Here is a 16,808-nt window from a genome sequence, read left to right on the forward strand (position 1 = left end):
AAGGTCTGAACACCTAAGTGGATATCCTAGATAATTAGACATGGCATAAAGTGGTCTTATTTGATGCTGGTGATGTTCTGTTTCTATCTGAGTTCCAGTTTCATGGGTTTGTAAAGTTTTGTAAAAATATATCCAGCTATATATTGTACTTTTGAACCATGCACTTTTTATGTGTATGTGGTACTTACCAAAATGCTTTTTATTAAAGTTTAAAAAGGTTTTTTTTTTTAACATTTAGCCTCTCCAGCTCAGTTAGTCCAACAGTAGCCATGTCCATGATTAACTTTCTTCTTCTAATAATATATCACTCTTCCTGGGCAGATATGATCTAAGATGGGTTGATCATACTTCCTAGCTCTTCTTGATAAAGTAATTATTCCTGGGGGAGGGAGGTTAGGAATATGACTTAAGCTAGATCAATTGCAGTCATTTTGGGGGAGTATTTCACAATGAAACTGGGAAAGAAAAGTCCTTTCTTTTCGGTCACAAGACTGAATGAATGTCAGCCTGAAGCTTGGACTCAGAAGATGAAGGATTTATCAAGATTGCTAGCCTGAGAGAATGACAGCAATATACAGAAAGCAGGAATTAAAAGGGTGTGTGTGTGTGTGTGTGTGTGTGTGTGTGTGTGTGTGTGTGTTGTGAAAGAGAGAGACAGAAAGAGAAAGAATAGCTTTCGAATAGCTTTTGAATCCCTAGATTCAACAATTCCTGCCACCAGTTCAGTTCAATTCCAGGCTTTTCTACTGCTGCATTACTTGACCCAGTACTATAGTCGTCTTTTTATTCATGTAGTTCAGGTTGAGTTTTGTCACTTGAAACTAAAATAGTCCTAATTGACAGAGTAATCAAACTACAGTCCCTCTCATTTTTAGTCCCCTGGAACTCATTAGTATTAATTGCCACATCCTGGAAGAAGTATTCAGATATTCAAATAAAAATGGCTTGAGGTTAAAGAATACAACATTAACTGGGACCCAAAGAGAAAAAAATCAAGCACTTTAGAAATAAATAAGAATTGCAAGGCAGAATTAGAGACACATTTCTTTACTCACATCTGATCATTGCTTTCCTCTGATCTCTGAGTAAAGAGAAACAAAATATTCTTAATGGGTTATTTAAGGAAAAGCAATCAGTAGGAAGAAGAAACATTGGGCTACAGGATGTCTATGCCAACCCTGACTTTGGGAGCGCGTGTACCATGAGGGAGAGAAGGAACAGAAAAACCAAAATGGCAGAGTCAGGACAGCAAAGGCAGTAGTGTGAGAGCTTCCCAGAAGTTGGCAAGTGAGAGAGAACTAGAGATGATATGATACTCTGATTTCCCACAAACTAAAATAAGATCTGAGTTTAGATTGACACTTCTGTCTGATCTTTGATTGGAACAGTGCAGCATGTATTATGTACAGGTTAATAACAGAAAATACACGTAACACTAAAATCTGAGGTAGTAAACAGGAAAGGCACCTACCTTTACCCAGAACTGACCACACCGCATTAATAGGGGCTTTCACAAGAGGGAGGCATTGAAAAGTCAAGTCAAAAAAGGTAGAAGTATAAGGTCGGAAGGAAGAAGTGATAATCAAAGATCACATCTGATCAAAAAAAATGCTGAGCCAATCCCATTCTGGGTCCTAAGCAGCAAAGCCCATTTTGACAGAAGAGGGCAAGGATACTGCTTGGGATGTTCAGACAGTGGGAACGGCAGAGATCGATCATTTCAAATATTTCATTTTAAGAACAAGACGGGGGGAAGAGAAGTAGTATAGATCCTCTAGGATGTACCCAAACCGGAAGTAGCCACGAAGCTGACACCTGCAAGCTTCTACACCTCAAAAAAGTCAACTTGTTTCCTTAAGAGGCAAATCCTCCAGGAAGTCATCTGCAGCCCACAGCATCTGTCTCAGCGCAGAGAGGATCAGAACGTCCATGATGGGTTCTAGCTCCCACTCTGAAGTGTAATTGCTAACCACAAAGATGTCAGAGAGAGCGAATCCAAGTTCTCTGTGAACCGCCTCAAGCTGCAATACAGAATTTAAAACCCAGAAATCTTAAAACAATGAAAAATACAATTTTCTGTCAATATAAATTATGAAAGCAATGACAAAAAATAGGAATTTGGCAATACTTTTCTTGTTGGAAAATATGGAGACAGAGATTTATCCCCATAAAGTTTGTTCAAGAACTTCACAAGTCAAGTTCTAATATCACTGCTAATTTTCATTTAGAATACACATAATAGATTCAATATGAATTAGAAATGAAAGCTAACTAACAGTTCCATACAAACTACTCTGAAATTAAAGCATTTTTAACACCTTTATATTATAATCTATCATTTCCTTCAGTTTCCTTTTAAAGGCTATTCTCAGGATAAGTTGATTTTACTAGACTAGTTTAATGTTGGTGTTTAATTCATGTTGGGAGTAGTTTATTTGTGGAACCACACCGCCTGGGTTCAAAATAGGGCTCTGTTACTTCCTAGCACTGTCAGTAAACTGCCAAATGCTTTATTCTGTGTGCTTTTGCTTACTTATCTATTAAATGTGGTGATGACAGTACCCATCTCACAAGGTTGTTATAAGTATTGAATAAGAAAATCTATCACATATTTAGCGCTCAACAAATATTAGCTATCATTATATCCTCCCGACCATTGTTCCCACCTCCAGGTTCCTTTTGACTCCAATCTATTCTGCACATGGGTGGCAGATTAATTTTTGTGAAGCTTAACTTTGGTCATATCATCACTCTTTCAAAAAAATTGCTGTGATTCCACATAATGCACCTAATCAATAAAATCACCTCATGCAGATATAACTTTCTCACTTTCTCTCCCCCTCCAAGGATCCAGGCCTCTGCTAAACTAAATGACACCCATACGCTGCCTTTTCCTTCACTGATGTATTGACTTATGCTGTCCCCAGGGCCTCAGTTTTTTGCCTTTTTTGTCCCTTCACTTCCTGAAATACTCCTCCTTGAAAGCCACTTCCCAGTACCACCCCCATGATGAAATCATTCCTCATCTTCTTTAATACAATTTTTCTTCTCTAAACTTTCAAAGCATTTTATTTTTAATTATTTCTATTTATCATACTCAATCATATCATATTCTTTTGTCAATTTTTTTCTTTTCCTACCCCCTTATCCTTTCACCTCTACCTATAAAATTATACACTTTTTAGTGCAGGGAATTTGTTTTAATTATCTGTGTATTTGATTAGAGACTATCCCACTGGCTTGATCATTCAAGGTAATCAATATATATTAGTTGAACTGAACCTAATTGAATTAAATTGTAATGAATGGAATTATCTGTGTCAGTCAGTGTAAAGATAAGTATATACGAGGGTGAGTCAGAAATTATCCGCACTCCGGTTATATTAAAACTTCTGTTAGCCTCATGGTCTTATCAGTGCTTTCTGTTCAAGGCTACTGTCTTCCCAGTCACTGCTGTGCAGGTGTGAACGTGTTACCTCAGTTCATTTGTAACTGCGATGCGAGCAAACATGGATGCCCCACTTGTGATCTGCATGAAAAAAGAGCAGCTTGCAGTGATTCGTTTTTTGTGGTCTGAGGGCATACCTGGTGCCATTATTTACTGAAGACTTTGTGTGCAGTATGGAGAAAGTATTTTGTTGCAAAGAAATGTGTATGAATGGATAGAAAAGTTCAAGGCAGGTCACACCAGTGTTAGCATCCCTACAAGGAGATTCACTTCTGATGAAGAAGTGAAGACAGCGGTGCATTCGTGGCTCACAGCTCAGCCTAAAACATTTTAAACGAGGGAATACGAAGGCTTATTGACAGATGGATAAAGTGTATTGAAAAGCAAACAGATTATGTTGAAAAATGATGTATTCGTCTTTTCTAAAAGTTAATTAAAATAAATTCTACAGCCAGAGTGCAGATAATTTTTGACTCACCCTCGTATTTAACTTTTAAAACTTGGGAAATGAGTCTGAATTATCCAAAGCAATTGTTTTAATTCTTCTTAAACTCAGTAGGTAATTATTTTTATTTTTATACACAGTAATATGTCATTATAGTGACAAAATACCCCAGAAAATATGTTTACAAATGGCATCATCCGTTACCTTGAGTTTCACAGGCACACATCTGTATATGTCTATAAGGTCACCTTTGGTAATCAGATCCAAGGTATCCACATGAGTGAGCAACACCACATGGACCACACCTGCACCAAAAAGATCCATATTGTTTTCATTATTATAGACAACATCAGTATTTTTCATTTAATAAGCTATCAATTATGCGATAGGCTATCTATGGAGCAATTTTAGAGACTTGGGAAGTTTCCCTATCCCCCACACAAAAAAAATCCCCTTTAACTACTCATTTGTACCTGGAATTCCTCTGAAATAGGAAGTTTCCTTCATTGCCTCCTATGGGAAAAGACGAGGCTTCAAATGAAAGCACCTTTTGGGAGAGGTAACTAAAATGTATGCTATAGTATTACTGATCGATTTCATACCCTGTCCAAACAGTTGTGTTTTTATGGAAACTAGAGAAAAGACCAAAAGCACTCTAATAAACAAGATGAGGGAGAAGAGGCCTCAAGAAGGAGATGGAATTTATCCAAGCATCACAAATACATTGCTTGGCTATCACAGTGTTAGCGATCACCTCCCTGAATACCTTGCAAGATTTTAAATTTCAATGAGCAAGTAAATCAGTCACTCCCTGCTTCTAACTTAATCAAGTTGTGACAAATTGGCTCACACCCAAACAGAATGGATAACAGCCAAGAAAAGCTAGTGAGGCACCCTAATTCCCTAATCCTATTTACCAGTCTCCAAAGCCTTTATGCTACCTCTCCCTACTCAACATCCTACTTTCCTGCCTCCTACTCAACATCTTACTTTCTTGCCTCTTTTTCTTACTGAAATGTTCTTTTCCACTTCCTAATCCTTTAAGACACAAGGGGGAAATGTAGGACTGTTGGTAAATAAACACATACTGGGAGGCCGTGCTAGCAGGTAGTGAGAATGCACTAAGCTCTTCTTCATCTATATTAATTTGTTTAATCTTTACAATAATCTCTGAAGTAGGCCTATGTTATTATACTAATTTTATAGGTCAGAAAATTGAGGCACAGAGAGTTTGAGCCACCTCACAAAGTCACACAGCTAGTGGGTGATTGATTTGATTGAATCACACTGATCAACCAGGGAATATTCACAAATGCAATTTCTTAAATTCTCCACCCTGTCCCCAAATCATCCTACAATATAATCAGCTGCCCTTAGTAGTAAAGTGGAAAGAGACTCACCACACTTAATCAGCTCCCTTCGAATTTTTCTGATCTTTTCCACCATCTCATGAGAGAGGTGTTCAACAGAGTTGGCATCTAACACAAATGCCACACAATGGATTCTGTGCTCCAGTAATGGGCTGTCAATACAGTTATCAAGACCTGGTATGAACGGTTCCATGGAATTAAACTGTAAGATAAACATAAAGCAACATATTTATTCAATGAATATTTGTGAGCACATAATCTATATCAGGCACTATGCAAGTGACTGAAACAGTGAACAAAACAGGCAGGTCTCTAATATTAAAGGGCTAGCAATCTGGTAGAGAAGACAGTCATTGTGCAAGTAGCTAGCTGTCCTTTCACCTAGTCAGGTAAATCTTCTGTGAGAAGGGACTATACTCTGAAAGCTAAAAAACAGGGGAGTTAGTCTGATAAAGGGAATAAGGATACGGTGGAAAGTGTTCTAGATGAAGAAGCAATGTGGGCAAAGGTGGAGGTGATACCAGAAAGAAATCTGGTATCATCAGGCAGAATGCAAGGGGAAAAGTGGTTCAAAATGGGATGCATTTACTCTTTAACAGTTCCTCTGCTGGAAATCTGTCCCACAGATACACTGGCAAACATACAAAATGACATATGTACAAGGCTATTAACTTGAGGACTATTTGCAGCAGCAAAAGTCTGATTCATCAGTAACATAGTATTTTATTACTTCTCTAAGAAAGGGGAAACCACAGTAAACCATAAATTTGTATACGGTTACTTATAAGAAAAGAGGAGTAATGTATTTTAAGAGGCAGAGAAAAGATGGATTCCTTGAGTACGCTTTCTTTTGTAGATTTGACTTCATGGAAATGATAAACATAAATATAAAACAAAATTAAATTTTAAAAGCTATCCCTAACTTTAAACAAATAAACTCTTACATCCAGTTGGGGTCATAACTACACAGAGAGAAACTATTTGATTGACTTGAAAACACAGTAATTTGCATATTCCTACTACACGATATTTCCTAAATACAATATAAAAATCTGCTAAAAAGACTAAATTGTTTCCAGCTTAGATTGTGATTATATTATATTGATATTAAGTATGATTAAATTGTTTATAGTAGTAGTAGTAGAATTTTTGCTGTGAGTTGCAGTGAATATTATGTGAGATAAAGCAAATGAGTTGCGACATGATATTCTGCCATCTCTGGTGTCCTTGAGAATAGGGATTCTCCTCTTGGGAGAAATCAGATACAGATGTAAGATAGAAGAGATTAAATAAAAATTCTCTGGCCCTGTATTTGAATGGAAAGTTTCTGCATGGATTTATAATGTATTTTATCATATATATAAATACAGATATAGATGTATATATAGATATAGATACAGATATAGCTATAGATGTATATCTTAGCCCTGTCTACAGAAAAGGACAAGAACTAATGACCAAGCATGAAGCAATCAACAGTTCTAATAACCCATATCAGGATTCTGTAGAGAAATAACTGATTCAAAATCTAGAGCTGGAAATACACAAGATGTAGCTTGGGTATCTAGTATATCATAAATAAGGAATATAGAAGATTTTTAGGTTTCTGTCAAAATGATTCAGCAACCAAATTGTAGAGGTTCCCACTTGTCAAAGACAGTATATTTGGCATCAGTATGGTGAAAAACTGCATTGGATAGAAACACATCAAATATGTTCAATTCATGAGTTCATATCAATAATAAAATAATAAATGGTCATTTTTGGAAGATACAAAGAAACTTACTGTTTCAAAAGCTTGCAAAAAAGAAAAAATGGAGCATACATCCTGTCTTTCCTATATAAACTGTACCACTAAGTAATCAAGTAGTAGATGAGAGGAAGTTTCTCTTTCATATGTGAAATGAAGAAGGAGTGATAGAAAAAGAATATCACTATTTTCACACTCTAATAAATAAAGGATCTAGGCATTGAACATTAATTAATACCTATATTAGAAAAATGAGAGAACCCGAAGTCGTGTGCCTCTTCATGAAAGAACACACCACCACCTATGAAGTAGAAGCTGAATCTGAACATGCCTCTAGGTTTAACTACCAATTTTTAGGTTACATAGAAAACAGAGAACCATGGAAAGGGTGCCATCAAGGGGTGCCAATGGCAAAGTTCAGACTATGGGTTAGTCTACAGAACAAACAACCAGATTTCTTAAAAAACAAATTTCAAAGAAAAATACCAGAAGATATAAAGGCAGAACATACTATTAAAAGAGGCTGGATAGATTTATATAAATAATTTTTATTTGAATAATTTTTTAAAGATGCATGATACTTAAAAGAGAAATAGAAATGGGTAATATTGATAAAGAGCAGCTAGTACTTTTATTTATTTTTTTAATATTTATTTATTTGGCTTCACCGGGTTTTTAGTTGCAGCATGCAGAATCTTCATTGCTGTGTGCGAGATCGTCATTGCAGCATGTGGGATTTTTTTTTTAGTGGCAGCATGCAGGATCTTTTAGTTGTGGCATGCGGTCTCTTAGCTGCAGCAATCAGGATCTATTTCCTTGACCAGGGATAGAACCTGGGCCCTCTGCATTGGGAGCCCGGAGTCTTAACCACTGGACCTCCAGGGGAGTCCCAAGAGAAACTATTACTTTTAGATGCGATAAGGATATTATGGCTATGTTTCATAAAAGACACCTATGACCCTAAGTGTGTGTGTGTATATATATATAATTATATTTATGTGTATTTAAATACATATTCATTTATGGTTGAAATGTTTTGACTTCTCAGCTCTTCTTCCAAATAATACAGGAGAGGAGAAAGTGAGTAGACATAGATGAAACAAGATTGGATATAAATGAAAAAATTCTTGAAGCTATGTAAATGCAAATTCATTAAATTGTTTTGTCCACTTTTGCATAGGTTTAACATTCTCTATAAGTATTTCTTTTAAAGAATATTTTAAAATAAGCTTAACTACTGCTACAAGATAACTTTATACTAAAGAATGAAAGAAGCTTGCGTGAATATAAAAGTAAAGCATGCTCTGTTTCTGGAAAAAACACTGGATATATCAAGATGTACAGCAACATTCAATATAAAATTTTAATGTAATTTCAATCAAAACATCAACAAATCAAACACAAATACAAACAGCACAAACAAGTTCATTTGGAAAAGGAAAAGTGTATGTATAATATAGTCCAAAAAATGTGAGAAATGAATGATGAATATGACTTATCCAGTGGGTTATAATTGATTGCTATGGCAATTAAAACAATTAGACAATATGGTAATGAAAGAAACATTATAAAGGAATTGAAAAATACATTAATAGGACAAACTATAGAATGAAGAAATAAATAGCCATATTTAGAAGGAAAAAGAAGCAACATTCAATGAAAGATGTTATCACATTTGACTATTCATTTGGAACAAGGTGAATTAATGATTAACATAAGATCCAAATGTTTATAAAGAGGAATGGGAAAGTTTTTTTAAAAAGCAGATGAAAGTAGGTCTTGTCTTTAATCTCTTCCTTCCTCTTGCCTGGAGCACTGACAGTGCTTAGCATGAACATCTTGAGAACATAAAGATGAAAACCACATTTCTAAGTCAGCTTGGGCTGCTATAATAAGTTGCTGTATTGGGTGACCTAAACAGCAAACTTATTTCTCATAGTTCTGGAAGCTAGGAAATCCAAGATCAAGGTACTGGTAGATTTGGTGTGTGGTGAGAGCCTGGTTTATACACAGCCACCTTCTTGCTGTGTCCTCATATGGCTGTGAGAGAGGTCATCTCTCTTGTGTCCTTTCTCACAAGGACACTAACTGTACTCATGAGGACTTCACCATCATGACCTAATCACCTCCTGAACGCTCTACCTCCAAACATCATCACACTATGGATTAAGGCTTCAACATGTGAACAGGGGCTGGGGGGCAAACATTACATCCATAGCTTTATGCTGAGGATCTCAGAACAGAAAGTCAGAAGGACACTTGAAATTAATAACCTGCCACACTGGCCCAGAGCAGCCTGCCTTCAAACTTCCTATTATATAAGAAAAATCACGCTTGTGAGCAAATTGATGTGGTTAGATTTATGTTTCACATAGCCAAAAGCAATTGAATGTATAACAACATTGAGTTGTTATAACAACTCTGACAGGAGAATCCTTTGGATGTTTTAATTCTTCATAAAATAAAATATCAAAAAGCAGAAAAAGGCCTTGAACAAGTTTAGTTTGATGAAATAAGTGCTAATGCACTAGAGTCTAATATTGTCAATAGTCAGCAAAAATGAACATTTTAAGTATCAATTATACTTTCTCAGTAATTAGCCAGATCATACCTGGTATCTGTCAGGAATGTGGCCTTTTAAGATATAGGGTATGTCATCCATGCACAGCCCTTCTTCTTCCTCACTCAGCCCCAGTGAGTCACACAGAATAAATGGCAGGGAGTTGCCATTCTTCCCATCCTTAATGAAATATGTTCTGTACTGCAGAGGAAAAGCAACTTTAAAAGTTCATTTTCTAAAAAATTGTAGATTGAAATGGAGTCTATATGTAATGAAATTTATCAGCAAAAGACTTTTCAAATATAATTAACTTGAACAGAGGCAAAGGCTGAGTGACCTAGGATGGACTCACCTTTTCAGACATCCCGGTTGTCTTATAACCCACCAAAGCCTTGTTTGTTACATGGCCTTGGAAAACAGACCTCACTGAGTTGAAAAAGCTAGACTTCCCAGCTCCAATTGGACCCAGAAGAAGAATTCGTGTTTGGTGCACCAGACCTCCATATGGTTCGTAAGCTCTTACAGCAGACAATAAGCTCTCCTTGAGCCTGTTTAGACAAGACAATTTTAACAGTTGACTAAGGTTAGGTCACAAGACTCTACCATAAATTTTCCAAGCATTCAGTCTATTTTCTTATATGTTATTATTTATTTTTGATTAGCAACTTGTATAAAAAGACATAAAAATATCCTCTCTCAAATCCTATTGTAAAAGAAGTAAAATGAACAGTTTTAACTAAAGCCAGTCCGACAAAACACCTTTCAGATTTAAGCTTATATAAACCTTGGACTAAAGAGCAATTATGATAAACATGAAGATAAATTATCAATAATAAACTTCAAAAACCACAACATAATATGACTTTTGAAGTTTATAGAAGAAAACAATTTCTACCATGTTCTTGAAGTTCGTGATAAGTATTCTCCACCCGCCAAGCACCCCTGCCCTGAAGTAGTTGAAACCATAGCTGTAAGAATTCTAAGCAAAAATGTAGACATGTAGCCAAATAATTATTTCCCTTCAAGTATATGAAAACATTAGAAATGCCTTTCATCCACTCAGTGTTCTTTTTGTTTTAACATTACTATTACCAAATATTTTTTGCTTATAGATATAGTTTGTTCTTGATTATCCACGTTATCTATTATAATTTGCACTGCCAATTTTATTGACAGAACCTGCAATAGAATAAGTCTAAGATAATGAACAGAATAATTGAACATTAAAAACATTGACTTACTCAGCAATCCCATCCATCCTCCTTTTGTCCAATAAATCTAGAGAAATAATCAAAGAATAATGAAGATTACAAGTTGTTGAATGATTGGCACTGAACTAATGTAGACGAATTCACTAGGAAAAAAATACAAAAATAGCCTTTCTCTAGGAACAGTGCAGTATGGTGAAAAGCAAGTGGAGAAAATTATGGGAAATCTCCTTAACGTATTTCATTTGAAGAGTCCGAAGCTAGGCTCAAGGTAGGCACTGCAAGACTATAGTGTCAGCAGATCTTTTCTCACCCAGATTACTCAGCAGTAATGGGTGGCCCACTCCCATATGAGAGATGAGGTCTGGGGTCCTCTCTGAATCAGAGAAGCAAGGCCTAGAGGTATGGACAGGCCAGGGAAAGACTGGAAATACTCTAAAATATTTTCCCCTCCATAAATCCAGTAGGTCTGAAAGGAATAATGTGCAAAGACACACAAATCAAAAGTCCACAGGCACCAGATTTTCTCCAAAACCTACTATCAACAATTGGGCCTCCTGGAACTTCCAATCCAATGGATCTTCTTCTTGATGTGGATGAGAATGTAGTACTTGTGCACAGCCAATCAGAGCACAGTGAGTGGGTCAGGAGGGGCCTTGAGTCTCCATTTGAACCAATGAGACTCAGGCCAGAATTCTTTTGTTCCTTGGAAAGAGATACTCTTTTATGGTGGATTTAAAACTGAAAATATTAGGTGTAATGAAGCTGGTAATTCTCTAAACAACAAAAAAATACTGTGTGGAACATTTATAAATATAGCTATATGTATGGTTACAAAGAAAGCCTCTTTAAATTACAAGTAGAAATAAAGACTGCATTCAATGACTACAATATAATAAAACTAGAGAAGAACAAGTGTAAGCAAAGAGAAGGGCAACCTCTTAGGATTTTACAAAGCACTTTTTAGATAACTTTAACATCCAAAAGGAAATTAAAAATCACAATTATAAATATATAGAAAATAACAACAATATAAACACTTTATATCAACCTTGGGATAAAAGTACATTTCATGAATAACAAGAAAGAAGGAAAGAAATAGAAAATAGAAACAGAAAAGAATAAAGGGGAACAAATCTTAGAAATATAAGAATATATTAACAACAAAAAAGACAAATTCATAAATTGAAAAAGGGATAAATTAATATAGTAACTAATTAATTTAAAATATGAAATTAAAAAAAATTACTAACTAATCTAATCAAAGAAAGCCAAATTCACAAAATGTCACACCACAGGTCACATTTCAGAATGGCTACACATTGTGAAACTAGTGATGAAAGTTTTGGGGAAAGATTCAGAGTGACATAAAGTCTCATACACTGCTTTTGGTAGTGGAAATTGGTTTGACAGTGTTGGAAAACTTTATCAGTATCTACTGAAACTGAACATACACATAACCAATGACCCAGAAATTTCATACTTACATTCTTCAAAAAATTATGTATATATGTGAACCAAAAGACATGTAGAAGAATATTTATAGCAGTATTATTTGTTATAGCCCCAAACTGGAAAATCCAAATGGCCACCAAAAGTGATTTGATTTTTTTTTTTAAAGTGTGATGGAATCATTACAATGGAATATTATATAAAAAGGAAAAGGAAAAAATTACTACTACATATAATACTATGGATGAATCACTAGGGAGGTATAAGTTAAAATTGCTGGCCTGGAATATATTCACTCACTTTACCAGGGGAAGAAAAAAGAAAGTGACTGGGACTAATTTTCTTATAAATATTCTAATAATCTTGTCTCCTGGGAAACAAAATAATGATATTTGCTACAAGGAGAGTGCTTATCTCTTAATGTCTTTGACAGGATGTTCCTGGCTAAGAATTACTTACAGTAAATAAATCCAGATTCTATGGATTTATGAGGCATGTCTTCCTAGAATAATGTCACCTAAGCTGATTGTCTCAGTCTGCTCAGGCTGCTGTACAGATTACCATGGACTGGGTGGCTTAAAGAGCAAAATTTATTTCTCTCATTCTGGAGACTAAGTCCAAGATCAAGGTATGGGCAAGATAGCTTTCATTCTGAGGTCTTTCCTCTTTGCTTGTAGGAAAGAGGCTGCCATCTTGCTGTGTGATCACAAGACCTCTTCTTGTGGATTTGTGGGGAGAGGGAAAAAGCTCCCTGGTGTCCCTTCTTATACAGAAACTTATCCTATCCCTATCAGATTAAGGTCCCACTCTTATGACCTCATTTAACCTTAATTACTTCCTAGAGACCCTGTCTCCATGTGTAGTCACATTGGGGGTTAGAGCTTCAACATATTACAATAATTTGGGAGGGGAAACAATTCAGTCCATAGCACTGGTATATAAATGTTCCAAAATCTAACCACTCTTCAATATGTAGGGTGGCCCACAAACTTCATTTAAAAACACTGCCTGCTGTTCTTAGCCAGAAAGCTTGTGTCTAACATGGGAATGAAGAAATTAGGAGCCACACAGAATATCTTAGTATTTTTCCTGACTTCTGTGAGATTTTTGATAGCCTTTATCCTTGAAATTATTAGTAAAACTTGATACTAGGTAAGGCATCTGATCTGTAGAGGTCTGATGTTATAATCCAATCCCTTATAGTAGACCAACCTCTCACACATAATATTAAATGAAAGAGGCCAGACACCAAAGAGCACATACTTTGGTATAGTTCCATTTATATAACATTGAAAAATAATAAGTATTAATTCATGTTAATATGAGCCAGAATAATGGTTACCTTTTGTTAGCAGTAACTGTGAAGAGTCACAAAGGAGTCTTCTGGAAGGATGGTAATAATCTATTTCTTCATCCAAGTACTGATTACATGGATGTGTCCAATATATAAAAGTTTGTCAGCTGGTACACTGATCAATTGTGCATTTCTGTTTATATGTTATATTTCAATAAAAAGTTTCCTTAACTGATCAAGTCTGGTCAACGTCATGATGTATCCAAGTAAATTTACCAGACTTCAACAGCAACAAAAAGTTTTCAGCTGTTTGGGATAGCCGGAAGAAAGATCAAATCACTCAAAGAGAAACAATTAAAAAAAATACTGCAAATAAATAAATCTGGCCTCAAGTTTTCCACAGCAACACTGAAGCTGTGGAAACATTACTGTATCCCCCACAATAAAATGTGATCCATGAATTATGCACTCTGCTACTCATTTAAGTATAAAAACCATAATTAGTTTGGAACATGTAAATGCTCAGGGACTACTATTCCCAGGAGCCCTTCTTTTAAATGGATAGATATAAACAAGTACTTCATAGAAGCAATTGTAAATAGTCAGTACACATAGACTCATTAGTGATCAGAGATAAGCAAAAAAATAAAGTGAGAAACCATCTTTTGACCATCAGATTGGTAAAGATTCTCAATATTGATAATAGCAAAGACTGGCAAGGATACAGGAAAGAAGCTCCTGGGGATAGCACAGACAAATGAAGCTTTTGAAAGCTTCTATCGAAATGCAAATGTACATAATTCTTAAACAGCAATTCCACTACCAGGAAGTCACCAGAAAAGTATTTTTGTGCGTAGTTACATGCATATAGATATTCCAGGAGCATTGTTTATAACAGCAAATATAAGAAACAATTTAAATGTCCTTTAGTAGAAAAATAGGTAAATTAACTTTGGTCTTTGGATATACTGGATATAACAGGAAACTGTAGCAGAAAAGATTGAGACGGGAAAGCTGAGAGGGGGATGAATTGTGAGATTGGGACTGACATATATATGCTGATGTGTATAAAATAGATAACCAATATAAAAATTTATTTTCAAAAAAAAAAAAAAGGGATTGAGTACCAGTCAAGAGAAGTTTAAGCTCTGGTTTCTTTTTGACAGTCTCACAATCCTCAAGTTTGCTTTCTGTTCTCTCTCTCTCTAAACTCTGTGTATGCTACTTTTGACCAGGTTTCAGTCTGGGCCACATGGAGGTAAGGACAAGTATAAAAGTTATTGTTCCTTACAGGAATGAGTCAGCTAGAATCCTCCAAACCTGAAGAAGAGAATGCTATACAGAGTTATCTGGTTAAACCTACCTTCACATCGAAAAACTTCACATTCCTGGAAGGAAATACGACGTTGAGGTAGTCCAAGTTGGTTCATCACAGTTAAGCTCATAGCCACATTTTTTTGCTCTAGATATATTCTGAATTCAAAATCTCTAACACTTGCATAAAACAACGTAGACAGTCGAAATGGTCCTATTTTGCATTCTGAAATTGTAGTCTCGTGAAAGGCAAAAAGGATGATGAAATCTTCCTCATCGCTCTTTTGCGCATACGCCCCAACAATGTGATCTTCACTAGAAATCACTGCTATAACAGGTCCTTGTCTAGAGCATCTCTGAAGCAAACTTTCCTTAGAGAATTTATGGACACTGGCCTTATAGAGAAGAACAAACTGCTTTTCTCCAAAATAATTTTGCAGCTTTTTTTCTTGCATCCATGTCAAACAAGTTGTCATTGCCATACTTCTCAATCTGGTGGAAAACCAAATACATTTGCCATTAAATATTGAAAAACATATAATATGTACTGCCACAAAGTTTGCATTTATGCCTCTTATTTACTTTACATTACAAATAAAATGAGTAAACAGGGTGAATAGATAGCAAGAAAAGTCATTAGCTAATTTTTCATTCTAAATAATTACTTTTTTAATTAAAAAAAAAAGAACATTGTTTGCAAGAGACTAGGAAAAGTGGAAAGCAGCCAATCATTTACCTATTTGGAAGATCTATACGAGGGCTGAAGCTGAGGGTAGCTGCTCTGTCTGGACAGATAGGCAGGCACAAAGTGGAGACAGAAAACTTCTCAGCAACCTTGAGGCTTCCCAGACTCAGTAAAAGGAAACTGAAACTCAGTGTGGCCCAGCCCAGTTGGCAGTGTGCCCATGTCCCTCCAGTGAACAAGCATAAACAGATCCAGCTAATTTTAGATAGTAAAATCATATAAAAATAACATTGGAAGAATCAAGGAATTGAAGTCAGAAGGAAGGAATACCTAATAGTTAATTATTTTTTTAAAAATTGACTTAAAAATATTTTAAGGAAAATTCAATCAGTTTCTGTATACGGACATACAAAAAAGTGCTGCTTATTCTACCTCCAGAACACATCTCAAATACATTCACTGTCTTCATCTCTGCTATCAATATATTCTAAACAAATGTATGGAGATTGTTAAAAGTCTCCTAATTGGTCCCTCTGCTTTTCTGCTTGTCTCCTCTCCAATAGCCTCAACAGAGCCAGTCAACTTCATTTGTAAAATATATACTAAATAATGTAAATTTCACACTAAAACACCTTCTCTGACTTCACATTGCTGAGGGGCACAAATTTGTGTCCTATAGGCTGAACACAACCTGTAGATTTGTTTTTCAGGGCCAACACAATTCCTTCCTTCCTTCCTTCCTTCCTTCCTTCCTTCCTTCCTTCCTTCCCTCCTTCCTTCCTTCCTTCCTTCCCTCCTTCCTGCCTTCCTTCCTTCCCTCCTTCCTTCCTTCCTTTTTCTAGGGGGCAGGAGATGGATTTTAAGTTTGAAAGCTTTTATATGTTTCTCATTCCAATTGTCCTCACAAATTCCGTATTCTTGGCTCTGAAAAATTTTAATTACTTTCCTGACCCAAAAAGGAATTTAAGTTTTTGACTCTATTAAAAAAAAGAAATATCAAATAAAAATATTTTAAGCAGCTTTTGGGTATTACTTACTTAGCTAAAAAAGCACCAGAAGTTATCATATGCTTATTATTTGCAAGGCTCTTACCTTGTCTCATTTATTCATTTCAATAATCTTATAAGGAAGGTGTCACTCTTCCCTCCAGTTCTCAGATAAATAAATAGAATATTGGAGTTAAATAATTTGCCAGATTTCACTACAATGTTAAGTTGTAGAGCCAAGATTTGAACCATAATCTAAGTTAAAACAGAGTGGTAGTGGTTTCACAGGTACATAC

General features: G+C 35.6%; 1 protein-coding gene across 1 annotated transcript; it reads right to left on the reverse strand.

Moving 5' to 3' along the window:
* Window positions 1-991: 991 nt before the first annotated feature.
* IFI44 (interferon induced protein 44) lies at window positions 992-15,323 on the reverse strand. Its single transcript, XM_057748770.1, has 7 exons — window positions 14,891-15,323; window positions 10,815-10,851; window positions 9,926-10,121; window positions 9,625-9,774; window positions 5,294-5,465; window positions 4,098-4,198; window positions 992-2,021 (listed from the first exon to the last, which is right to left on the reverse strand). The coding sequence occupies exons 1-7, from the start codon at window positions 15,321-15,323 to the stop codon at window positions 1,842-1,844; spliced, it is 1,269 nt and encodes a 422-aa protein (XP_057604753.1). The 3' UTR covers window positions 992-1,841.
* Window positions 15,324-16,808: the final 1,485 nt, after the last annotated feature.

This window comes from Hippopotamus amphibius, chromosome 1 (genome assembly GCF_030028045.1).
Source record: "Hippopotamus amphibius kiboko isolate mHipAmp2 chromosome 1, mHipAmp2.hap2, whole genome shotgun sequence".
Taxonomy (NCBI): domain Eukaryota; kingdom Metazoa; phylum Chordata; class Mammalia; order Artiodactyla; family Hippopotamidae; genus Hippopotamus; species Hippopotamus amphibius.

What these genes read in the sequence shown, in the direction of transcription:
- IFI44 (XM_057748770.1), bottom strand. Translation starts at nt 15,323, where the DNA reads ATGGCAATGACAACTTGTTTGACATGGATGCAAGAAAAAAAGCTGCAA. An exon ending in CAACCGGGATGTCTGAAAAG is followed by an intron (nt 9,775 to 9,925) that starts GTGAGTCCATCC and finishes TTTCCTCTGCAG; the next exon opens with TACAGAACATATTTCATTAA. An exon ending in AAGGGAGCTGATTAAGTGTG is followed by an intron (nt 4,199 to 5,293) that starts GTGAGTCTCTTT and finishes TTTTTGGTGCAG; the next exon opens with GTGTGGTCCATGTGGTGTTG.